Source organism: Mytilus californianus, unplaced genomic scaffold (genome assembly GCF_021869535.1).
Source record: "Mytilus californianus isolate M0D057914Y unplaced genomic scaffold, xbMytCali1.0.p SCAF_1, whole genome shotgun sequence".
Taxonomy (NCBI): domain Eukaryota; kingdom Metazoa; phylum Mollusca; class Bivalvia; order Mytilida; family Mytilidae; genus Mytilus; species Mytilus californianus.
Genome location: NW_026262581.1, coordinates 20108407 through 20135506, shown reverse-complemented (window position 1 = coordinate 20135506; position 27100 = coordinate 20108407). Strand labels below are relative to the sequence as shown.

At 31.2% G+C, this 27100-nt stretch overlaps 1 protein-coding gene across 1 annotated transcript in view; it reads right to left on the bottom strand.

The window, feature by feature from the left end:
• Positions 1-3513: 3513 nt before the first annotated feature.
• The window catches only part of LOC127715251 (allene oxide synthase-lipoxygenase protein-like), a 38782-nt gene continuing 15195 nt past the window's right edge, over positions 3514-27100 (bottom strand). Inside the window, exons 6-12 of the mRNA XM_052221584.1 lie at positions 24526-24643; positions 22648-22708; positions 16473-16581; positions 15754-15845; positions 10069-10242; positions 7582-7745; positions 3514-3924 (exon numbers count right to left, since the gene is read on the bottom strand). Coding sequence (XP_052077544.1) covers positions 3810-3924; positions 7582-7745; positions 10069-10242; positions 15754-15845; positions 16473-16581; positions 22648-22708; positions 24526-24643 — 833 coding nt within the window. The 3' untranslated portion in view covers positions 3514-3809. The remainder of the gene's footprint in view (positions 3925-7581; positions 7746-10068; positions 10243-15753; positions 15846-16472; positions 16582-22647; positions 22709-24525; positions 24644-27100) is intronic.

Here is a 27100-nt window from a genome sequence, read left to right as displayed (position 1 = left end):
AGTTCTACATAAGTAATTGCCTGTCTTTGTGAAATGTAGTTTGTGTGATATTTTTATGTTGATCAGAATTCATACTTTGTATACAAATCTATTTATACAATGGACAACTCATTAAGAGATTTGAGATGTATATATTTAGTTGTTATTATGAGATATATGTGAATATTGTATTGGAAAATTAACAAAAAAGTTAGATTTTTGTGTTTAAAGGGCTTATTTGAATATATTGATATTTGAAAGAAATTAGTAATAAATTTTAGTTATTCCCCTTTGCCGATATGTTACATATACTGTCTTGTCATGTGAATATGGGCCCGTATGCATAAAGCTACTTAAGTTAAGATATCCAATCGTAATACTAATTTATCGTAGGACATGAGGAAAAATCCGTCCGTTCGGAACAAATCTTAACTTAAGTAGCTTTATGCATACGGGCCATGATTTGTTATTACATGTTTTAGGGTCTAAACATATAATGTATTAAAAGAAGCGAACCTTTAGATTACCCCGTTGTAATAGAGGTAACCGGTGAGATCACGAATCACGTACGAATCACGAACGTATCACCTACTTTGCCGTATGACAAGAAGCGGGATCATTAATTTCAAGTTAATTTAATTGTGTTAATAATGCTTATACATGTATATATACATTTTATTGTAAACTTTGAAGGTCTGATAGACCGTCCAATCAAGATTGAATATTTAGTCAGTCTATGTTTTATGTAAATTTAAAATGAAGATCACGTTTGCTTTAGTATTTTTATTTATTTGTCACCATGGAGCTGTCATCTGTATTACTATATTTACTTCTTGGTTTGAATAATGCATGAGCATGCTGGGAAAGGAAAAAGAACAACAGTTCATGTATGCAAATAACAACTCCTTTGATAGAAAAGTGGTATCTGACAAGATACAACTACCTGCAAACTTGAAGCTTTTAAAAACAAGTAACAACTTTAATTGGATGCAGTACCAAACTCTCCCAAACGGTACACACATTTCGCGTTGAAATTGTGACCAAAACATGAGTTTAGGGACCGACCATTTAACTTGCATGGAAAAGAGGGGGGTATTTTCGGTAATAAATAATTTGATTCCAAATTTTTAGAAACTGAATGAAAAAAAAAAATGGCTAGAAATGGAAGAGACAAAAATAATTTCTGACGAGAAAATTGAACATGCCCTTCCTTGAACATGCCCTTCCCCCAGCCCCATTTTCAATTTAAATGGCTGGTCCCTTAGTTCAAAATTTCTGCCCCAATCATAGATTTGCCTGATAATTTTCGCCTAGTCATATATTAGGCCTGAAATTACCGGCCTAGTCATATAATAAGGTTTAAATTTCATACCCAGTCATGTATTTGACAAGTTGAAAAATGACTGACCAATTCTAGCGGAACGTCTGTACATACTTTTATATAGGAAGTGACCCCTCCTTGGGTGCATACATGCAAAGCTTAAGAAAGAATTAACTGAAAATTTGTATTAATCCGAATCATTGTTTAGAATGAGCTAAATAACAAAAGAAGGGGGGAGATTCCTTGTACTCTTTGTACTTAGGGAAAAAAGAAAAAAACGAATACCGAATACTTAACAGAAAACTTCATATATACTATGTGTTCTTTCGCAGAATAAACGACGAATAACCAAATAAGATATAATAATATAATTTTATAATTCCAGCGTATTAAGTTCCAATTTTTTTTTTCGGCGTACTATTCTTTTTTCACGGACCAAATATATGAAATAATACCAGCAATACCGCATACTAAATGGGGGTTAGGGGACGACTCTTTGATTCTAGGATCGGAGCTGGTGTCAAATGATTTTTTTTTATTATTTGTTGCAAATTTCTTGTAAGGGACAGTCCCTTACAGTCCCTTGCAAGAAATTTGCAACAAATAATTAAAAAAAATCATTTGTCCCGGACCGACCATTTAACATGAAGAGGGGGCGGGGGCATGTTTCTTTCGGAAATAATGTATTTGATTCTGAATTTTGAGAAAACAATTAATCTGGCCAGGTAAGGAAGAAAAAAATCTTATCTTGGATAATAACCACAAAAAATAATGTTAAATTTGAAAAAAATAATTTGTCGCGCCGCATAAAAAAACCTTTAAGTTAAATGGTCGGTCCCTAATAGTTTAAATGTTTATTTTTGGACAAATATGTATTCAATATCTTCTATATGTTTTTCTATCAAACACATGCACCGTGGTATTTAAAAGATTGTCCTCATGATTAAATCATGCTATCATTCCACGTGACTATTAAAAGTGTAGAAGGTGATCACCACAGGTATATAGACAATAATAGTGCATTGACTTGACATATCAACGATATAAGGATGAGGCTTAGAAACGGGGAAATGCGAGGCTCTGCCGAGCTTTTTCCCCGTTTCGGGCCGAATCCTTATATCGTTGATATGTCAAGTCAATGCACTATTATTGTCTTTATACTGCAATCTAAAAAAAACATTTTCAATTGTTGTTTAATGTGTTAATGTTATTATTTGATTTAAATATTGGGAAACTTCCCCCTTTTATAAAAAGGCCTCATATCATGCAGTCGGAGAAATATACAACACGATGAAATGTACATTACCTGTTGAAACCCGCAATCGATGGTGAACGAATTTGTTTGAGAATGAACTAAAATATCAACAATAAGCATAAAACATAATGATTTATAGTTTGCAAACCAAAAATATTAACAAGTGAAATATGTTTTTTTTCTAAAAATTGCAAAAGAAATAAGTTTGAGTCGTTGTATACATTGGAAACAAGAACAGGTTGAATAGGTCATATGAATAATTAATTATAATTTCGGCAATTTCTATTTAAATATTCATGAGGAAAAGTGATATCAGGTCAGTGACTGTATATGACATAGAAATATACGGTCAACGCATTTTGACTGCTCAAATAGAACGAGTGCAGTATAAATACATTTATACGTACTGTTTCGTTTTAATCCGTACATAGGCACTTCCGGTATATAAGTTAAAAATACATTGTCTTATATATCCATCCTTATACTTGAAAGCTCGTATTTTATCATTGTTTTCTAATAAAGGAAACTTTGTGAGGTGTCAAGGGTTATTTTAGTCGATTATTAGATTTTAATGAGCTTTACCCAATATGAAAATCACTGTTCCCAATACGTTCGTTCGTCATTATTCGTCGGTTCGTGATCTCACCGGTTACCTCTATTATGCAGCATACATCATGTAACTTTATATAACCACTTACATTTCTTGTCAAATTTATAAGTTGGCTTGTAAGATTTGTAAGTTGACATGCTAGATAATAATCTGACAGGTAGGAGGGATAAATTCATATTATTAATGAAAGGGTTAAAATATTACTTTCACTAATACCAATTTTATTTTTGACTGATTATGAAAAGTGTGGAATATTTTGATCGATGTTGTTATGGAATACGGGAAAGAATACGAAACCCAGTTTTATTTGTTTTGTTTTTTTAAAGCAAAAAAAAAAAAAAACATATTTGTTTTCGAAAGTCACTCAGTACGGTTGTTTGTCCTTATGTACAACCCTCACAAAATGTTAGAAATCGGCACCATCTGCAGCTTAACATCCTGTATGGTGATTTATACTTGTATTTACTTTTTTAAGGTTCACGATATAAACTGCATTTTGGCAAAGTATAAAGAAATTCAAGTTTTTTTTCTTTTCGCATAATTCCTTCACAAGGCACATTCATTAAGTTAATAATATTCTCATAAAAGTCAGCATGCAACATATTTATATGATGGTGTTATCGTTGTTGATTGAAGCGATAACTCTAAATAGAAATAGAATTTGGTATAGTTCTTGGATGAAGCCAGTCATAAGCTGGTTCTCTCAATTTGTTCCGTTCGTCAATTGTTTTACCAATATCTCTCAAGTTTTGTTGAAACCTACGAGAAAAACAACAAAGAAAATTAGTGACATAATAATTTTGGTTTTAATTTCCTCTTTGGTTTATTTTTATTTAAAAAAAAAGGAGCAAAGATTAAATACAGGATTTAGTTTGATGTTCATTCAACGTATGAATATTACACACTCCCATGTTAATATATCACAAAATAATAATATGTCTTGAAATGATACAAACGACAATACAATCCAATATAATAATTCTATTCAAATTTGTGATCGGGGGACCAAATATATCAAATATGAATAAAACTGCACACATCGGATGGAATCCTTATTTGAGCTAAGTGACTCATTTAGCGTACTAAAACGTTATACCTCGAAAGATGTATTTTATATAATTAATTTTGTTACAGCGCTCTAAACTTAATACATTCCAAAATAAATGTTGTTGGATTTCTAGTGCTCAATTGTTAGTTTTCTTTGTAATGTTCTATGGACAGTTTTTGGTCTGTTAATTTTTTTTAATTTTTGGCCATGGTATTGTCTATTTTTCTTCGACTTATGGTTTTTGATAGCCTCGTTTGTATCATCTCCCCTTTGTTCACAAGTTTGTAAAATTTTGCCATATTTTTCACATGAGTTTATCACAGCACTCTTAATGTGATAAAATGATGTAACATGTTTTATTCAAAACATTTTTTTCTCGGACGGAACCGTTCCTTTGTTAATGTATATTACCAGTGTAAAATCTGTCAACGTGTAAGTTTCTTCCATACAATAACGAAGATAGTTATAGCATTCTGAGAAAAGCAGAGAATAGGTTAAAAATGAGAGTACAACAACGGTCGAAATATACCAAATTTGGTATACATCAATTAAAGTGTAATGTAGCTTACGTTTACGCAACTTGGTTAATACGTCACACATTGGGCTTGTTTTACTTACGCCCATTGCATTGATAAAGGTAATAGTTTCAACCTTCAAAAACTGCCCCAGCTAGGTACTGAGTTGTCAACCTTTTTAAAAATACATTTACTGACAATAATAAAAGCTGACTTATGGTTTGTGGGATTTATAAATAAAAACCATCTATATTGAGAGATATTAAATGAGGACAGCATTTTCCTTATTTTTATCTAGAAGCGTAGATTGTTCTTTTTTTAAATTTAAATTTGACGCAATGAAATAAAAACTAGCATGTATCATTCACCTCCAAGACTTGTATGCAAAAAGCGTTTGATGAGATTACCCTTGTACCAATCATTTAAAATTCTTCAATTAAATATGTAATGTCGTTAAACCTTGTAATGGTACCGTTTAAAACAAAAGTTTAGTTATGTAACCAAACTGTGGTTTAAAAGAAGTATATGTTTTGAAATTATTACTACATGTACTAGTAGTACAATCACTGTTGGACTTTAAATTCTACAATATTCTTATTTTAAGATCTACAACCATATTGTTTAATTCTTCTCATCAGATTATTTTTAATCTGCTACATTTTGAACAAATAAAAAATAACTCCCGATTTTAATGGTCTTAATTAATGTATGTTAATATGAATCAGTATACATTTAGAATATAGCAAAGTGCTCTCGACCAATGAAATTGTAGGATTTGATGCCTCTTAATTGTGAAGAATGAATGTAAATCATGTTCTTAGTAAGGGATTATCCTATTATGAGGGTCTATTTACAGTTCAAAACAACGAGTTTCTATGAATGAGTTACAACTACCCCGAAGCACATTTATCCGATTGAAAGGATTTATCACACAGTGATTAAAACTGACTAAAATTTGAATTGTGAAACAAACAAAAAACTCAAAATAAGTTGAAGTTTACTGTGCAGTAAAATTGGTAGAAAAAAAAGCTTTAAAATAAACAAAATACCTAAATCTTTATAGCTTTCAAAAACTTTGATCACTGGATCAGCGGTTTGGAAGAATAGTTATTTCCAATATTCTGATGAAAAAAAAAAACAGGAATTTGTTTAAGTCTTGAACATATTAAAAAATTTTAAAGGCATTTTATTTGAACATTTCCCTGACATAATGAAATAGTATTTGATGTACTGAAAAGCCGTACCAAAATATTGGCTGCTAACTAAAATTTAGTTGTAACTCAAATGTATCAATTGATTTCAACTGTAAATTAAAAAAAAAGGATAATTCCACACTAAAACATTACATGATTTACATTCATACTCACAATCAGAAAACATATACAATTCCTTCATTTTCTTTGTTCTGTTGTGTCACATAATATGTATAACGCATTTTTTAAAAAATATTTCCCAAATGATAAGAAAGTCCTCACATCACTAAAACTAATCCATAAACGAAATGCCTAAAAAGGAAGTCATGCATTAATTATAAACATTGCACTAACAATGAATCTAATTCTTATATACAACCAATTAAGAGATCATTTGAGCCTTGAGCACTTTACAATATTCTAAGTTTGTAAGAGAATGATAATCCCTTACTTCATGATAAGTACTCGCTAACGCTCGTACTTAATCATGAAGAAAGGGATTATCATTCTCTTACATATACATACATGATTGAAGGACATTTCTATTACAGTTCACGAAAATGTTCACATATTTAGTTTGCTTGTCGGATTCATTTGTTTTTGATGAGAGGTATTTTTATTTTACAGTATTGGATCTTGTAGAATAGAAAACATGTGTACATTTGCACGATTGCCAATAATGTCGAACCTTTTTGAGGTCGGCTCTTTTATTTTCTACCTGCGAGTGAATGAAAAAATAAAGATTTCAAATTCTAGACTTAGGAACAAAACTTGCTGCTTCATATGCAAATCTGATAATGGACCATCTAGAACATTTTTGTACTACAAAGAAGCGGAAATATTTGACCAAGATTTCCGTAAATGTGCTCTAGAACATTGGAAATGATATCTTGTTGATATTTAGGATCAAATCAAATGATGATCTAAACAAGTTCAAAGACATGTGAACTCTTTCCCTCTGTCCAGTTATTTCGGAATGAAAGAAATGATTAGAAGGATAATTTCATTTACAGCCACCGACAGCCAAACAATTAGAAAAGGCATTTAATAAGAGCTAAATTCCAAGCCTGTTATCTTTGATGATTTTTTTTTATTGGAACAGAAAGAATTGTTCAGTTAAAATTTGTACTGAACCGTAATGCAGCGTATGTTCAAAATATTATAACTACGTTGAAAGACAGATTTTAGATATTTTCCCAATTGACAGAAATTCGCACCTTTCAAACGCAACAAGGGGTGCGAAGTACACCGACTTGAAATGAAGCAACATTTCATTAAGATATTTTAACCAAAGATAAACACCTCAATAGAAGAGTTATACAACTTATCTAATTTAAAGTAACGCCATATTATCTTATACGGCGTCGTTTTCCTTAACAACGTTATCAGTGTCCATACAGATGGATGACAGCGCTAGAGAAAAAAAACCACTTGTTTATTTCTTATAATTTTATTCTGGAATATATTATAAAATGCATACATAAAAAAGATTTTTTTTTTTTTTTTTTACATATATCTGATTAAATAACCAGGTTACGATTCATTATATACATTTAGTTATATATAGTAAAACATTATATTTTCGTTTTCTCCTTAAAAGTTAAAAAAACAATGTAGATGAATATCAGAAATATTAATGATGCCTGATTTCTAAACTTACTCTTCTAGTATTTGAATGGCTGGTGGATCTGTAAATGTCAATTCCTCAAAATCACCAAGTTTCTGTTTATCTTTCTCACTTAGTAGTTTCGTGATTGCCATTAATTTTAGAAGTTCGTCTTTTGTAGCAATAGATTGCAAAATAGTTTCAATCGACACTTCACCCTTAAATTTTAAATTTGACAAAAACACAAATGTGTAGTTAATATAACTTTGCCCTCACTTAAGAATTTAGAGCTGTTGTTTATATATAACCATGATTACGTGTTTATCCTTTTTTACGATTGTCGTTCTTTTGTGTGCATCTTTTATTGTTTTAAGTTGTCTCGATTTTCCATTGCAATCGATTAAAAGGTCGATGTCATTTATCGTTTCAACCTCAGTGTATATACACAAATAGTATTTCCAGACACATACTTTCTTTACAAAGAAGTCTAAGCTAATTTTGTTTGAGAGGTGAAATATGAAGTAATACTTCAACTTTACATAGCTGAAGCAATTTAGTGTTTACTGCTACAATTATGAAAAATATAGATCTTTACTAAGTATTTTTGTTGTGCTTGAAGAATAAATATATGCGAGGTAAACATCATGTAACAGCAATACATCAACACATTTAACCAACATAAAATCCATAGGTAATCATACAAAGTGTTAACATCGTAAAACAGTCTACCAAATTTGCGTTTCATAGCAAATAGACGACACAAAAAACAAAACCCTCATTCAAAGAATTTAAAGTGGCTATGGCACCGACGGAAATTCTGATTTGAGAAAGATATATATATAAGCCTGTTGTATGTGTAAGATATTTAGATTAAGAAATCATAAAAAAGTAATGTTTCAATCCATATTCGACAATCTAACTGGCGAAATATTGAAGAAAATCCTTAAAAAGATACTTCTAGAAGCTACTTGGTTCTTACTTTATACAAGTATGTTTGAAAATCCTTGTGTTAACAGCACACCGAATTTTTCTCAACTATGAGTTCACAACCTTATTAAAAGACGGTCAATTTAAAGCGTATCCGTTTACTTATAAGTAACTACATGATCTACTTAAAACAACATGTCACTCCGAGTTTGTTGCAAGGCGTAAACAAATCTTCATTTCATTGAACCCTAAAACAACTAAACACTCTTTTTCTAGATTGGTAATGGTGGTGTTAAACGAAATGCAGGCTTGTGTAAATAAACGGATATGGGGGTAATGGCACGAAGGCTGTACAAAATTACTCAAAGCAACACACAAAAAGACACCCAACCCATAACTGACCATGTGTATCCAATAAACACTAAAACGTATAATATACTATTCAGGTCGAGTCCTATGAATATAATACAAACGCGTTTTAATCATTAATAAATAATAAAAACAATGTCAATACATAAGTTATCAAACGAGTAAATATAATTGAAAAATTCAAAAACTACTAAGTGTCATCCTACTCGCCAAAAATAAATTCACCAATGCCATTTTCTTTATGATAATGCTATATAATTGGACTTGGAAGTTATTGTAAACGCATATTTTCCAATGTATTCAACGATATTTCAGTCAAAGGTAGTATGAGATATAAAATTGAAGTAAACAATTGACTATGGTGCAAAGTCTTGAGGCATGTAATATCAAAACAAATGCAAATTAATCAAATTTTGTTCGAATTATTCCAAGTTTAATCTACTTTAACTCTAAAAGAGTTCATTTTGTATATTTAGTTATACTATTATTCATTTAAACTTGTATATCCCTAGATTCGAATATGTGAGCGTACCTCGTACGGTTAAACACGGTCAAATTGATCAACGTCTATATCAAGCAAGGGAAAACAATTATAAATGAGATGAGTCTTGTTTTTTTCAGGAAGCTAAAATATAGTTAATGGTTCACATTTTTCTTTAATTCTTTTACTTCCTGATTATTAGACACAATAGCACAAAATTGATATGAATAAATAAAACATTATTAACCTTTAAAATAAAAAGAAAAAAGAAAAAGTAAAACCAATATTGGGCCATAATTAAGTATTTTAGTTAAATCATCAACGTTTACCAAAATATGCATTTATACTTTTTTGTTTACATATATTAAACATGCATACATTAGAGGACCTAAAAGAAAAGTAGTATTATATAAACTTTTAACAAGTCTATGGTAACAGTAAGCGAAAATTAAACAGAATGAAAACAAATCAGAAAGCATAAATTGCATACAGGTTACGGCATGTGTATTACTAGTACTATATACATTCTTTGTTTGAAAAATACATTTGTGGCGGTTTTTGCTGCCGTTTTGGTATTTTATCGCCAGCAGAGTATCTTAACTCATCATTGAAGACCTTCAACCATCAGCTGAAAAGGTATATAAAGGCCACGACATTTGATATATGCTTATGTGTTTCGTTTCAATGGATTCCAACTGGTATGAAGGAGTTTTATATCTGCTTTGTTTTTTTTATTTTGAACGAGATAGCAGAACACATCTCACCTTTTCCTTAGGAGGAACTCCATGCATAATAAATGGGTAATTAAATGGATCTCCATACTCTTCATACTGTTGGTAGTTGGCTACAGCATGTCCAACGCTACATGCATAAATGATTGGTGTCAATGTCATAACTAGGTGGTCAGTTGTTTCAAATCTCCCTCCATTTTTGACGCCCTGCAAGTGATATAATACCATGTGCTAGTGTGATTTTCAAGCACATTCATGTAATCATGTACGTACATACACGTTCTATGTTTCTGAGAATATCATAAGAAATACGGTTGTTTATATAAATTTAAATTGTCCTATCCCAGTGAGTATTGTAAAATTAAAAGTCTTCCGAAAAATTAATGCTCCTATACAAAATGCAACAAAGTCTTCTAGCGACGTCATGCACTGTAACAATCACTTGTGATAAACCATTGCACTGACAAACATTCATGCCCAGTTTTTAAAATAGTTATTCATCAAACAGATAGAAAATCGATTATTCGGTACAATTTAAAGTTTCGGACGCAATATGAAATTAGTAATTGAAACAGAAGCTGAATAATTAATAACGAAAGTTATTGACAGATGACAAACGACCTTCCAAGTAAGTGACTGCAGTACCAAATCCATTTCGTTATTTTAAACATATTTTCCGAAATGTAACATAGTTTGGAAAAGAAGGAATTTAATAAAAAAAACTTAATTACGTCAAAATTTAAGATGATGATAACTGGTATTCTAAGAGAATGCTATTTCAAGCTTTTCCAATGTTTGATGAAATCAAATCGCTTGCATAGCACTGAATCATTATCTATTTTCAAGGGCGCTTCATCGATTTTTTTTGTAACTTGGTCGGAAGAAATGTTCTTCTCATCACCATTCAATGATGTCACTTATTTCAAAATGTATTTTAGAAACAAAAATCTACAGGACACCTTTCTCCCCAACACTATTATATTTCCATGGTTAGTTAACCACTACAATGAATATCTGGTTCAAAGCCCTTATTCTAAATATAGTTTTGAAAACGTTCACACCATGACCAACACATGCAATAAGTTGCAAGTTGATGTGATCAATATTAAGTGGTGAACTACCTTCAACCAAAACTTTAACCATGACCAGACGGACTAACTGACGAACAGACAGAATACCAGACAGGAAACTAATACAGGCTGGTAATAAACAATTTTAAACACAAGCGAATGAAAAAAAATTTAAATATTTTGCACTTGCATACATATTCGTTCTTGATTTCCTACAGGTAGCAATAAAATGGTTGATGCCAAACAAATGAAATAAAGTCATTGAACAATATACCGTCATCTCATGATATATAATCGATGTACAATTTATTCCCAAAGCTGTACGTTCTGAAGCGACAAAATAACAAATAATGTAAGGAGTTAATATACAATATTAAAATATAGCTTATGTATATACACAATTTACATACACAAAATGTGTCATACACGTTGTATGCATGTTAATTAAGTAACCTATGTTAATTATGAAATTCCAATTTAAAAATGCACATATATTGACAAACAAAAATCTCAAAACTGCGATACAAATGCTTAAGATATGCAAACAATTAACTTAAAATTACAACTGGTATATGAAATGCAAACGTATTGTCCTGTAGAATATGTCTATTGCGTTGTAATTGTAGGAATTTCATTAATAAAATTACCATTTACAGTGTATAATTTGTTTTCTGTACCGGTACCGTTCGTCGATTTTTATCTGAACCTTAGTTGCACATGTTTGTCCTAATGATGAACCGTTCGTTAACACAAGAAATATTGTTTAGAACTAATGATATATGTATTGTAATACCCATATTTTATTTTTTTTGCAGTTCAAGTTAGCGTTAATTTTTTACTGATATTTGTACTATTACAATATTGCTTAATAGTGCGGTTAACAAGGACAGGATATCTTAAATCGAATTTTCCCATCGAACACGCACTTGAATAATATCTAATTTGAAAGGCGAAACCGTTTACTATAAGAACGCTCAGAAATGGTCACAGTCGTTTAAAACTTCACAAATCGTTATCAATTTTGATATTTTTCCCTTTTCTATATTCTGTCTAAAAGAAAAGGTATATTAATTTGGTTGTAGTAACGGTAGATTATAGTATCGAATCCTGCATATTTGTCATATTTCAGATATTAGACCATTTGTCAAAATAATGGTTTTAATTAAAAAGCTCAAAATATCAAGCTTTCGACCATATACAGTCAAAATGACACTGACCTTACAAACTACTAACATTATTATACTAAGAATTATTTTTCAAGATAGATAAAAAGTTATGACATTAGCAACAATACTGAAATGCACCTTTTGAAAGCTTGGTTTTATAAGAAAAGGGTTATTTCATGAACAGCTGATGCAAATTGATAGTCTTTCGAAGTATTTTAACGATGATAAACAAGCTCTTGCCATTTAGGTCTTTAATCCTTACTTTTGCCCTTCACTTTCAAGTAGAAAACTCCCAAAGTTCTTGTCAGTCATTTGTAACCCTAAAATATGAAAGTGAATAAACACGCCTAATCTGTCCAACTTCAATACAATGCGAACGTTAAAACATGTAAAAATCCGGGTGTGATCTCAGATGATCCGGAAATGTTAGTATTTTCTGCTTCGAAGAGAAACCCATCGTGTTACTCTTATGAAATACTTTGACAAGTTATATCAAGATATTTAGCATCATACATCAACTGTGTCCATATGAAATGTGTAGTAATTTGTCCTGATTAAAATAAAAAACAATTGAATTTGAAGGGCATATCTAAGCTCTTCGTGAACATACTCAGTAGTCAATTCGTTTCAATTTTGTCAAAATTAGCTAACACACTGATTCATTATGGATTTGAAAGATGTTAATTCTATTTCGTTTCTATCTATATGTATGCAACCTATGTATGCTATGATTGACCTTAGTTGGAGATTTATTGCGCATGTGCGCTGATCGTGTTTACTTTAAAAATAAGTTCCGAATTAAAGATTACACCCCAGTTCTACTGTTATACTTCATAGTTTCTATTTCTGAAACATGTGTAAATTGAACAGATCTATTGTTTACGAATAACAATGGATTTTGACCACAGGGTGTGACGAGCGGGGTTTCTGGAAATCCCTGCTTCTACACCCCGCATACAAAGCCCATTGTTATTCGTAACAATAGAAAATTGATGATTTTTTAAATAGCATGAACATAAGAAATTGCTAATAGTGTTCACTACAAATTGTTTCATGATATTAAAAAAAAAAAACATTTTAGGAAATTCCAATAAGCATCTATATGGAATACAAAAATAATCCTTTAAATACTCTTTTGCTTGAAGGTAATTTCTTTTTATCGCAGTCATATGTCTCTATTCTAAAGCATTGATCTTTAAAAAAATGGGGATTCTAACCCCGGACCGCCCCCCCCCCCCCCCCGTTTCCCAGTGGCCGATCCGGGGTTGGGGGTTTCGCGGGTTGGACCCGTCTTTTATTTAAAAGATCAATGCATTTGAATGGTTGGACCCCCACCCCCCTTTTCTCTTGAGTTGGGAACCTCCGGGGTCAGCCCCTGATTGCCCCCAAAAAGGGAGTTCTTCTATATTAAATATTGTATGTTGAGCGTGTCTGGTAGTCGGGTTTTTAATGCAGACACACCTATCCCTTAGTATGTTCGAATATGAATGTTTGATTATTCTCGAGAAGAGGGGGAGGGTTTTTTTTTTGTTTTTGATAAAATCGTAAGATATAAAATACAGTTATGATTACCTTTATTAAATTGATACAGGTAAGTACTTTGGGTTTTAATATTGTCTTTGTCTTTAGTCTCTTATACCAAATCCAACGCTTGCCACAAAATGTCGTCCGTCTTATACCCGTCCATATTGACAACTGTATACCAGGAGTATGATGTATTTTTTGTTTGTAATAAGAATACACGAAACAGTCAACCTTGACCTGCTGATCCATATTAGCACATGGATTTAACGGGAATATGCAAAACAACTTGACATTTGTAAAATATACTCACTTGTCAAAGTTTGAACGAAGATAACCAAAGAAAGGTTACTAGTGGGGTTTCATGTAACAAAAAAAAAAAAATATTTTTATAAATCATGGTTTGATATTGTCAATAAATATGCTATCGTTTTTTTTCATTTAATAATCAATGTTAACAAATATAGGGTTTAGAATGTGGTGTAAGTTAGTTACACACCTCGGTGTATAACTATTACAGATAAACTAGGTTCACACAGAAAACCATTTCGAACATAGAACACTGTGCATCTAATTCACCAGATAACAAACTTAAGACGAATACACAAAACCCTTGTTAAAAATAGACGTAGCAATTTAATTCAGTTATACGGACCGTCATGTTGCGGGTGTTCTAGTACTGTTTATTGATATATATAAGTCTAAATTGAAAACAACGTTCAAACCTATGATTGCGTTGGATAAAAACCGCAATATTTATACGTGTGCATGCAACACAAATTTCTTGTAAGAGGGGTCTAAATACAGCACAAACAACATTTTCCAAAATACCAAAAAAGTGAAAAAGTATATTTAAGCAAAACGCATTTAAATATAACATACACCCCAAAACATGAAAAAAGGTTGTTATTTAGACGACAAAAAATATGACCAAATAAGGAGCTTAAGGTGGCTCGGGTGTCTTCCTCCATTTTGGATTTCGAAGTAGCAGATAACGTTGGTCTAGATATTTCATGAAATGTGCAAATTTTGAGAGTAGTCATTTATGTAAAAGACTTTTGATGTAAATATAGAAAATTGTGTGTTTTATCATAATTACGGCTGTAATTTCTCAAAACCAACTTATTTGTGTTTGATTAGATTTTTTTTCAACTTTGCCAAATAAGGGGAGATAACTCAGATAAAGTAATTTTTATAATAGAAAGTGTTGTGAATTTACCTATTTTGATATGTAGCAAGAAAACAAGTTCGGTGACCCCATTTTTCTCTTTCTTATCTCAAAGCATCTTATAAGAGCTATCTTCTAACATTTTATCCTAAAGTTCTATCAAGTAGTTTTCTTTTTATCACACAAAATTTGATTTTCCATGCATAATCTATACAAAATCTGACAACTTTGCACAACCTCTAGCGTGAAAAAAAGTTCGGTGACCCATACTTTTTATTATATCTTTGAAAAAAGCATAATTTTCACAAATTATCAAAAAATTCTATCAATTTTAATTAAGACGCCCCAGCCACCTTAATAGGCCTTAATAAAGAATTTTCAGTCTGAGGGGCACTTTATTCAGGTATGCTGATATGATATGCTTATTTCCAGCTGTATTCCCTATGCAATTGTATTTATTAGGTATGTGATACATTTATATATTTAACATATAATACAATTAGTTTGTATATAACTCTTTATGTGTTAAAGTTACATTCTGCTATAATTTAATATATAATATATATTCAAAAATGAAAATTGGTTGAATGGCTATATTGTTTACAACATAGTTAATGCCCAACAGATTGGATGGTTGTCCGAGAAAATATGAAACCGATAGCAAATAAGACACAGACAAAATCTAATGTGTTTTAAACTTTACAACCAAATAACCCATTCAATTCTAAATCAATACATCATTGTGTTAGGAGTTTGTAAACATATAAAATATAAAATGATACAAATTACAAACCTTAACTCCAGCACCACCATCATCTACTGACATAACAATTTCTGCACCCCAGTCCTGTATTTCATTGTCTTCTTGAAGTGAACTATCGTTTTCTGTTACAGAAATAAACATCTTGTTAACCACTTTAGACATTCAATACTGCCATTGATAAATTAAGACGAACGCTCAATGTTTCAAAAGATAACATAATACATATGGCTTTTTCATCTTGGTGTTCGTGTCACGCTGGGAGAGTTTAACCATGTTTAACCATGTTTAACCATGCCACATTCTGTATGAATCTGTCTCGAGTGAAGAGCCTGTAATTCAGTTGTTGTTCAGTTGTCGTTTGTTGCTGTACATTATAATTGCGTTTCGTTTATTGATTTGTACATAAATTAAGCCGTTAAATTTCTCGTTTGAAACGTTTTACATTTCTAATTGCTGGGTCGTTTATAGCTTGCTATGCGGTATGGGTTTTGGTCATTGTTGAACGCTTGTGTCGTTTGATCTCTGCTGGAGAGTTGTCTCGTTGGCAATCATTCCACATCTTCGTATTTTTATATACTGATTTATGTTTGCAATTCAATGTTCTAAGTGTTGGGATTAGTAAGAACCATGCTAGAGCTGTAATGCTTGAATACAGTGAATAAATGCAAAAAGGCTTATACTTTCATAAACCGATAATTGGTATTTTTAAGGAACAAATATGATAAAAATGAGTTATATAAAAAACTTACCATAGTAGTGAGTCACATATTTCTGAACGTAATTTTTGATGGCGTCATAAAGGAGAAGCGCATCATCCCTCATCTGATAGGCATCAGTTAAGACAGACTGTTCAAGAACCTAAAAAGTAAAACAGTTTAGCATTAAGCAATATTACGGCCCTGTTATCAAACTGTAGAAAACAGACAACACACATTTTGTGTTACATACATACATTATGTCATCATGCAAATATACTTGTTTTAATGTTGCAGAGACCACTCTTGTATGGACTATATGTTTATTCATTTTTTAAATTAGCTTAAACCAATTGCAATACATGAAATTACTTCACAAAAATAGTTAGTAAATAATTTTGATGCGTCCGAAATGCTTCTCTGGATTTACTTTCATCAGGAATGTCCTACCGCAAATTGTTATAGTCAAGGGTGTTTAATCTTAAATATTAAGAAGCAATATGATCAAAAGGGATAGAAACAGTTAGCCGAATATACTAAGGGTCAATTCTTCCTGAGAGTGATATAACCGTAGTTTCTTAATGATAGAAATAATTATCAATTTTCCTATCCTTCATAATGATGTTCCGTTAGCTACTTCACACAAAGAGTAAAGAGGTACATCTATTTCCTTTGTATGTGTTTCAACCACAGGGTAAAATATAAATATATCAAATCCTACTTGAAATGGAACATTAAAGAGTTTACATCATTATTTTGATTATTGTGCAACAATTGTACATATTTGCATTAAATCAAAATGCTGTTCAGCACAACATGTTGCTGGTGAAGGCATTCTAATTCAAAGTTGCAAATTTTACATGTTTTTGTCAAATTTTGCCTCGAAGGACATCGCTTACCAATATCTATAGCTTATCGACAAAATATAGCGTCACTTCGAACAGAGTTTTTGTTTTGTTTTAAGATTTCCTTCTAATATTTTTGGGAAAAAACTCAAAATTTGCTAAAAACCTGTCAAAATTGCGGTTTTTGGCTATTTTCTGGCGTCTATAATTATCTGATGTGTTTAGAAACGAGACATACTATGGTCAAAACCTAAAAGTTAACACGAAATATACTGTGAGTTTTAGATAAGATTGAAAGACTAATTTTTAATAGCCCTGTAGTGAAACCAAATTGGCCCTACTCAGATTGTGCAATATGTTTTGTAGTAATGACTCAAAATTCAGAAATTTGAATCTTTTGTAAGAAGGATATAGATGACAAAAAAGTGGTTAGCAATTTCAACAAATTGTATCTCAAATGTAGCTTTTTCTTTTGTGGCAGAAACTGAATGTCAAATAAACTTAAAGATATCAAAGATACAATAAGCGCTGTATAACAATCAACTTTTACTACAAAACTTGTCTACAACAATCGGGGTACAACAATGAAGTGTTTGTTTAAAACAGTCCATACACAACTAGTACAATCACATAAACAATTTGAAGATTCCATTAAAATTTTGCAAGCTGTCCTGCATTAAACACTACAAAAATCGTATTTTCTCTGTCTAAATGACAATATAATGGAACACGGGAACATATAAAATAAAAATAAGAAGATACCAAGGGAACATTCAAAACACAACTAAAATCTAAGACAACACCATCATGACCATGGCAAATAAATAAATAAATAACTACAAAATGACAAATAAGTCCACAAAACACTACATAGAAAACCAAAGACTGAGTAACATGAACCCTACCTAAACAGGGGTTAGTTTCAGATGATCTAGACGGGTTTGCAGAGTTTGCTCTACAAGTGAAACCCGTCGTGTTATGCTTATAAAACACGTTGACAAATTGAATTAAGGTATTAAGCATCACACGTCAACCCAAATTTACTTCTATTGGTATCATGAATATTGTCGATAAAAACACCCTCTGTAAAAATATCAATAACATGAATAATGTTATAAAAGAATTCAAGATCGACTTATTTTTAAGGATGAAGGATCTCTCAAAAAGAAGTCATACATTGTTAGGTCGACTAGGCAAAATACCAATGAGTAAATCATATAATAATTTTAAAGAGTGTGATACAGTATCCGTTAGTCCAATCTATGAGTACATGTGTATACTTTCTTTTATCCATATAGGATGTTCCGACGAACGGATGAACTTGAAGATCATAACAGGCATTTTCTTAGAATAAAAAAGATTAACAGAGGTATTGATTTAAAGAACTTATTTACATGACATAATCGTCCAAATCATAGAACGTCTTTATCTTTTTTATAACCACACATTATTTGAATAAAATAATGATCCATTTATTTTTTCAAATTTCTAATTATACGTGAATGTCAATATATCATAAAAAAATAGGATATGAATGCCAATGAGACAACTCTCCACCAGACCAAGTGACAAGAAAATTTGCAGCTATAGGTTATTGTACGGCCTGCAACAATGAGCAAACACACTACCGAATAGCAAGCTACAAAAGGCTCCGATATGACAAATGTAAAACAATTCAAAAGACAAAACGTACGGCCTGATATATGAAAATGTACGAAAAACAAATTTGATATATCATAACAAATTACCACCACTTAGTTACAGACTCCTGACTTGGGACAGGCACATTCAGACTGTGGCGGAGTTCAACATCCTTGTAAATAAACAGTTCTTCTTCAACATGATACTGTATGATATGCTTTCTTTGGTTATGTTATTACATGGGACAAACAGTGTTATCCGAAATTATTAAAATATTACTTATGATTACTTATAAATGAATTACTAATATTGATTACTTAAAATGAGCAAAATAAATTACTTAAAATGTTCCCAAATTACTAAGAAATAAATCACTAGTTTTTACTAGTCAAAACTAATGATTATTACTCATGATCAATAATTTGGACAAATTCACCTTTTCGATTGGTGTTAGTGAATTACTTTGGTGGAAAATCTGAGTATTTTGTTAAGAGTCTTCTATTTTCCATCTACAACTATTTAAAAAAAGAAACAATTCAAAAGTCACCTGAAATATACCAGTGTAGAACGTGAATGCAACTTTAAAAATGTTATGTTTTACTTTTATCGAATAATGCATTTTTATCGCCTGTGTATATTGTTGATATTTAGGCATGAATATATTTTACCTTTTTGCCTTTTATCTTACGTTGTTTTTCTTTTGTTTTCTGTATCTTGTTATAAGCTTTAATCAAATTGTAGTAACTTTTTTGAAGCATTTCACATTTTGCTATACCATACTGATTCCCAATCAAACTTAGGCTATTATATTGAAACGGAAAATAAAAATCAGATTTTCCTTTGACTTAAAAATATTTTTTTTTAGGATTATGTTGATTGTACATACACCATTTACATGTTTTCGCTAAATTTTAATTTCTTATATTACTAAATGTAATAACATGAACACTATCAAATTACTGCATTAAATGCACATTTCGACAAAAAAAATTTCATTTCTATTGTCACAAAAACTAAGCATACTATTCAACTACTAGGTTAAAATTGAAAGCTTCAATTCACTATCAATATTTGGGTTTGACACGATATTAAGAAGAAGAGTTGCATAGATACAGTGTCACCAAGACTAAACAATTCAATCCTGTTTATCCATAGTGCTTTCCTTTTGTGTTTCGGTGCAATATTGTGTAGGTAGTGGTAAATGAATACAGATATGCTGGACACACTGATGTTCTTACCTCTAATAAAATTTTTATATGCTTTGCTGAGCACACATATTAATGATAAAGTCAATTATTTTCGAAAACAGTACATTTGTTTTATATTTATACTGCATAATCGATCACGACTGGAAAAAAAAGATTCTTCATATGTAGTTAGCAATACTGATAATATTTCTAAAAAATAAGGAGAATATCTTTGATGAAAATAAATGAAACATTGATGAAAGCTTCTTCATGAAAAGCATTTTTTTAATTTTGAGTTAGTTGGAAAATATTATTATACTGATACTTAAATAAACATTTGAATTATTTGGATTATTGTATGAGTGTTCGCTGTTAGAGTTGAAATAAAAAAATATAAAAAAAAAAAAAAAAAAAAGAAAAAAAACCCATAAACGGTACATAAAAGACGACACAACGTTTATATTCATTTTTTACACTAAGTGAGTTAAAACGCAAAATATGTGGAACTTCAGATATGTGTGTGTCTGACCTAAACATTGAAACTGACAGAGAAAGTCAGTTGAAAACTTAAATTAAAGACGGAGAAGATGACTTTGATTTTCTCAATTTGCAAAATAAAGACATCCTTTTGTCCTGTATGAACAATTATCGAATTCAAATAAATAACTACTTTATATAATGACATTGGAATCAGTTTAACACCCCTTGTACATGTATATGTTGTGTACAAGTTATCATTTTGTATAAATTGTAATTTGTATTTTGAATATGTACAAATTGTAATTTGTACAAAAGTGCTTGTACAAATTACAATTCGTACAAAATTTGACTAAAGTTCACTTATAACTTGTACAATAATTTTTAGTATGTATTTTGTAAATTGGCCTCAGTGACAATTCTGATAGAATAATAAAAATTGGCCCCATTGACTATTCTGATAGTATAATAGAAATTGGCCCCAGTGACAATTCTGATAGTATAATAGAAATTTGCCCGAGTGACAATCAGGATGACACTGAACTTGCTGTGGGGGATAATGTCATTATACCAATTCCTCAGTATGATCGTGCCCCAACTGATCCTCGAAATATCCTAGGTGAAATTAATTAATCTGGAGAATTTGGGTACCGCATTGGAACAACTGTAGGAATTTTAATAGCGTATAGCGGATTATTTTCGCTTATTTTGGCGGGTAAAGGAAAATTGCGAAATAAATTCCACGAAAATTTACGCATACGTCGGTACTTTCTAAAAACTAAATCGTTTTGTAAACGATCTGTTTTTTCCAGGTCGACAGGTCAATAACAGTTTATGATAATTTGAACATCATAAATGCCAAAGGGTATTATTCACATATATTTAATAAAAATATAATATGGCTGTCAGGTGTTAATAAGTTTATTGGTGTCAAATGATATAAGAGTATAGGTACTCTGCCCTGTATTTTATCCTTATTAATTAGTGTCAAATTATATAACAGTTGCAAGTCACTCTTGATAATTTTATCAACTAATTAGTTCATCAAAGGTTCCGTCAATTTCGTAACAAATCAACCGTAACATTTACAAGGAGTTTGTACGCCTTTGACAGATATCTAAGTACTGGTTTTCTATACTTTAACTGTGTCCAAACGTAATCAATAAATAAGACGTTCTGCAGGTAAAACAATCATTTGACCATAAATATAGACACTTGTTTGTCAATTTTTACAGCTTTTTAACTGCACCTATTTCAGTATCCGCTAAAATATTTAATTAGAATTGAAGAATCCGCCAAAATAAAAACCGCCAAAATTTCTCGTATACTTTCTTGTCCCTAAATCGCGAAATTTTACACCCGCGAAAAAAACCCGCTATACGGCAGGACATTTGTCGATAAATCAAATTGAAGCTGTTAAAAACACATCTTTATTCGCAGTAACGATTCCTGAGTTTCAACTTACGCTACGTAAAGCAGTTAAAATGCATTCAAAAACTGGTGATCAGCGGTTTCTTTCATGTAAATGCAAAGGGGTGCAGCACTTCTTAATGTAAATAAAAAACCAAACGATATTGTGCAATTCCCAATGCCACAAATCATTCACATGCTCAACAAATTGATATAGAACTATTTTTGGTATTTTGTAAATAAGGTTTATTGTGTGGTCATTGAATAAAATTTTTTATAGTGTGTATCAATGCTGTTTTTATAACAAAATCCATACTATAAATTATTGTTCAAATTTGAAGTGAATTTTAGTCAAATTTTGTCCGAATTGTAATTTGTACAAGCACTTTTTGTACAAATTACAATTTGTACAAAGTCAAAATGAAAACTATAATTTGTACAATATTTTTGTACAAATTATATATGTACAAAATGATAACTTGTACACAACATATTCACTGTAGTAGGAAGTATTCCCACTTCCAAAGCTTTTACAGTTCTATCTAGTTTTGTAAATTTTAGAAAGTGTTTTCATATTTGCATCTTTTTTTCTTCTGGGCATAGTTTAGTCTGTGTTTTCAGCTGGGGATTATAATCGGATGCAATCTAATTTTCTTAATTTAAACGTACCCCTCGTCTTTTTAAATCAGCTGGTAATGTCCCATAGTCTTCCAAGCTCCAAAAATCCATGCTAAAATAGGAAATTGTAAAAATAGGAAACCTGATGATCCAAAGAAGATAATTAGCATTATATACTGGTAGCATAAGTGAACAAAAATAAAGGCAAGTTTTTGGAATAATTAATTTTAAGCAGTCAACAGAAACCATTAATTTGTTTCGAAATTTACATTTTTGTAACCTCTTTGGGAAACCCCTGCATTACGATCTCTTGGTTTGGTGACCTTCGGTCAGTTTCTACACAATGTATCTTATTATGGCACATTCTTGTTGATATACAGATCAATAACTTGTAAACAAGTTTTTAATTTTGGATTTTATAAACTTATTATTAGTTATTTGAACTTTTTTGGATATATATAAAAACGACACCAAGCTATTTTTGTTTGTGCATTTGTTTGTGCATTTTTCTTTTGAACTGACGAAATACTGATGATGAGTTGGACCTCATTCGCCGTGTTGAATATATATGTACACGAACATTGACTTCGAATATGTAAATATATCGCACACATTAAAGAAATGTTATATAGTAGTGTATTCAACAACAGCGTTTACGATTGTTATTTACACTTTTTTAAACTTTATTTGCGTTAAAACTATAACATTGCAGAAACTGTCGGAAGTTGGAATTTATACAATCTATATGGGAAGTTGTTTTCATTTCTTCGTTCTCGCCATCTTTACGTATTGACATTTTGCCTAAGGTGTTGATACTAGGACATAGCTATACAAATGACCTAATGTTACAACCTGGATTTAATGTAGGGCATTGTAGTGCGATTTGTAATGGATTTGGTGGAGGCACACATTGCAAAACAACGCAGCCTGAGATTTAAAAGCCCAATTCCTATACAGTTTCAGCCCTCAGTGGTAATTTGGCAAATAGGACGAGATGATCTGTGTGATGAAAGCTTAAAACGAGGAACATTTTTATGTTATATTGTTAGGTAGTCCATGTCTTTTATCCTTTAAGGTAGATCATATATTCATCAAAACAAATATGGTTTTTAGATATATACATTTTATGTAGATTATGTATTTGCTCCATAGATGCTACTTACAAACATGTATTTGGTAGGGAAATGTTGGACCATGTATTTGGTCAATAGATGTTACTTAAAGACCATGTGTTTAGTCCACAGATGTTAGCAACAGACCATGTAAATGGTTACTTAGTGACCATATATTTGGCCAGAGAAACCCATATGGACGCAACGTTCATTATCTTTGGCATCTACCTAGTGGTTGTAGAAACGGATCAAAGATACCAAATTTATAATTTGATACTCCAGACAGGTACGTGTATGACTACCTTTCCTGTTATGTAGATACAGTGGATATATATTCAGTTTCAACAGACTATTTCTTTCATTTTTTCATTTTTTTTTCAATAAAACTCGTCAGTAGTAATATTGCTTGTACTCACCTCTTTTTTATTAAGTGGAATACAGCGTTAATTCCACCATTTGATGTTTTGTCAAAGTAACCTCCCTTGCTGACCAGAATATTACGACCTATCCTGGATAATATATATGCATTTCTTATTTTCGAAGTAATATGTCAAAACCGTCTACAGTGTTTAAGACTATTCAAGATATTAGAACATTTTTGACATCTTCTTTTAACGTTGCATTGCTAATTTTTTTTATCAGTTATTTGTGTTTGGTGTTTGGTTCAATAGATTCAAAATAAAAAATACAAATAAAAACACATTTAAAACAAAGAATCAAGTTAATTTTCTACTTTGATCAATTGATTTAAAGATTTGAAATTGTGAAAGATCTAAACTACATGCTTTATTTGATAATAAAATGTTAAGTTACATACGCGTTTACAGCCATAATATATTTGAAATGCGGATGCAGTAGTATAAACATAGGATGCGATGGCGACAGTTGTCTGTTTGTTGCAACACATATTCCTTCCATCATGAGATGGGTAAAATCTAAAATCAAATATCACAATAATAATTTTATGTGCATGTCTTGCTTGGTTGAAAGATTGTCGTCAGTAACAAAAATGATTCTTAAAGTTTTGAGAATTTGCAATAATAATAACATTAACATGTTAGATAAACATGTAACGATTGTTTTAGCTGTGGATGTCTATCATAGACATGTTGCATTTAAGAAAAGACAAGACCTTACATTTTTTCTAAATAAATCAAGGTTTTTCATTGACAAAAATGGCGGATCATCAAATTTCAATGTTTTCTTTTATTAATCGGGGGAAGAGACAGGCAGATGACGTTGGTAATAAGGAAAATTCTAGGTCAAATAAGTCAACTAAAACGGATAGTTGTATTGAAATTGTTGAAATGGAATAAAAAGTATCAAAACAACGGAAAAGGCACAGAAGCGATCGCGAAGATAAACAGGTTGGAAAAGTTTACGGGAACCTGTATGATTTTAAATTTGCATACAAGTTTAAATACGTCTATCCCCCAAATGAGTGATATCCCTTAAACGTGGGACTGTCTCTCTGTCAAGAGGCTATGTTAATTCTGTTGGAGAAAAGAAAAGAGAAAAACTTAGATTTTTTAACTCAAAAGGGGAAAAAATCGTTATATTCAGACCAACTTTTCTAAAAGAAGGTCCCATTATTTTTAATGATAACGAAGAAATAAGTCCAGGAATATTAAAACATTTTTGGACATGTTTTGACCATATAATAACAAATAGATGTATAGTTCTTTGGGCAAATTTTCTGTAAAATAAATAAATATGTGCTCATTTGTATCTCGTTAAATGTACCCCTCATAAAAGAGATAGTCATTACATTGAGAGGTTACCCTTCTTTGATAAATATAAACAGGACTTTAAATGGCTAATCGCCACAGAAGGAGGATATTACTGCTTTGTGTTCTAAAAATACAGCACTAAAGCGAGGAACAGGACAGAAACTAGGATCGATAAGCTATGCATATGCAAGAGGAGGGAGTCCTACAAAAGCCATATCCGAGATCCGCAAAACTAATTTGTCAAATGAATGGCTATCAGTGATAGCAGAAGAACAGTTCAATTTTATTAAATGTGTATACAATACTAATCCTTCTTTTTATGACCCCCCCCCCCCCCCCCCCCCAACAGTAAAAAAAACCCGGTTGGAAATGTTAAAACACAAAAAAATCACCCGGTTGCAAGTAATTTTTTCACAACACCCACCTTACCTTAGTGAAAAATGGAGAACACTGTGTTCTATTAAAATTCTTTAATTTTCATAATTCATAGCCGTTTTACGTTTGAATAAAGTGACAGTCATTTCATGTCAAAACAGTACCTTTGCCTGACTTGTGCTTAAAAATATCACCAGACAAGTAATTGAAAATATGAAGGCCCTGGTTACCGTAGATTCGGAAGTGCAAAAATAGGTATATTTTTGATCTGAAAAACAGACAAAAAATGCCTTTCTATTTCAGTTTTGTACATGTTTTATTATCATTCAGAACATGCATAAAAAACTGTGATTCCATGTCCTTTATATAAAAAAAAGTAGATGTGGTATAATTATAAACGAGACAACTCTCAACCAGAGAGCGAATGACATGGAAGTTAAAAACTATAGGTAATGGTACGGTTTTCAATTATAAGCAAAAGCCATACCGCATAGTCAGCTATAAAAGGCACCAAAATGAGAAATCTAAAACAATTGAAACGAGAAAACTAACGGCCTGATTTAAGTACAAAATAATGAACGAAAAACAAATATGATATACAGCTACAAACGACAACCACCGAATTACAACCTCCTGACTTGGGACAGGCACATTCTGAATGTGGCGGGGTTAAACTAGTTTGAAGGCGCCATAAGAACAAACTATTGAAACCAGTTGAAAATGACTTAACTCATCAGATAGATACAAAGCAGAAATAAATCTAACAAAAGTACAGACCGAACGTGGTAAGGTACTTATACATCCCCCACAATAAAAAAAGACACTAAAATACCAAAATGACCCAAATATTTCATATATTTTGTAAGTTGAAGTTATGCGTAGGTTTGTTTGAAATATTTACTACTCTCTTATCTGTTCTTCGTGACCGAGCAGGAATAGATGGTTCTACACCTTCAGGATAAGTGGTCGACTGATGTTTTGTCATCAAATCTTAAATGTCTAGCATAACTGCATCTATTTTAAAAAAAACTCTAGCACGACTAGTGCTTTGTATACAATTTACATCCTGCAATTTTACATGAACAAAATCTGGAGTTTGGTTACAGTAAATAAGTCTTTCGGGCAATCATATCCTATGTGCAATATCTTAGTAATAAATATATTGCATTAGACCTAAGTTAAATATTTAGTTCATGCCGTTTGAAAATAAGGTTTCAACCCCCTCAGGCAAAGTTGAACTTAGACGGATTTGGCTATTTTAAGGTATTTTTTGTCATACAGCTCTTC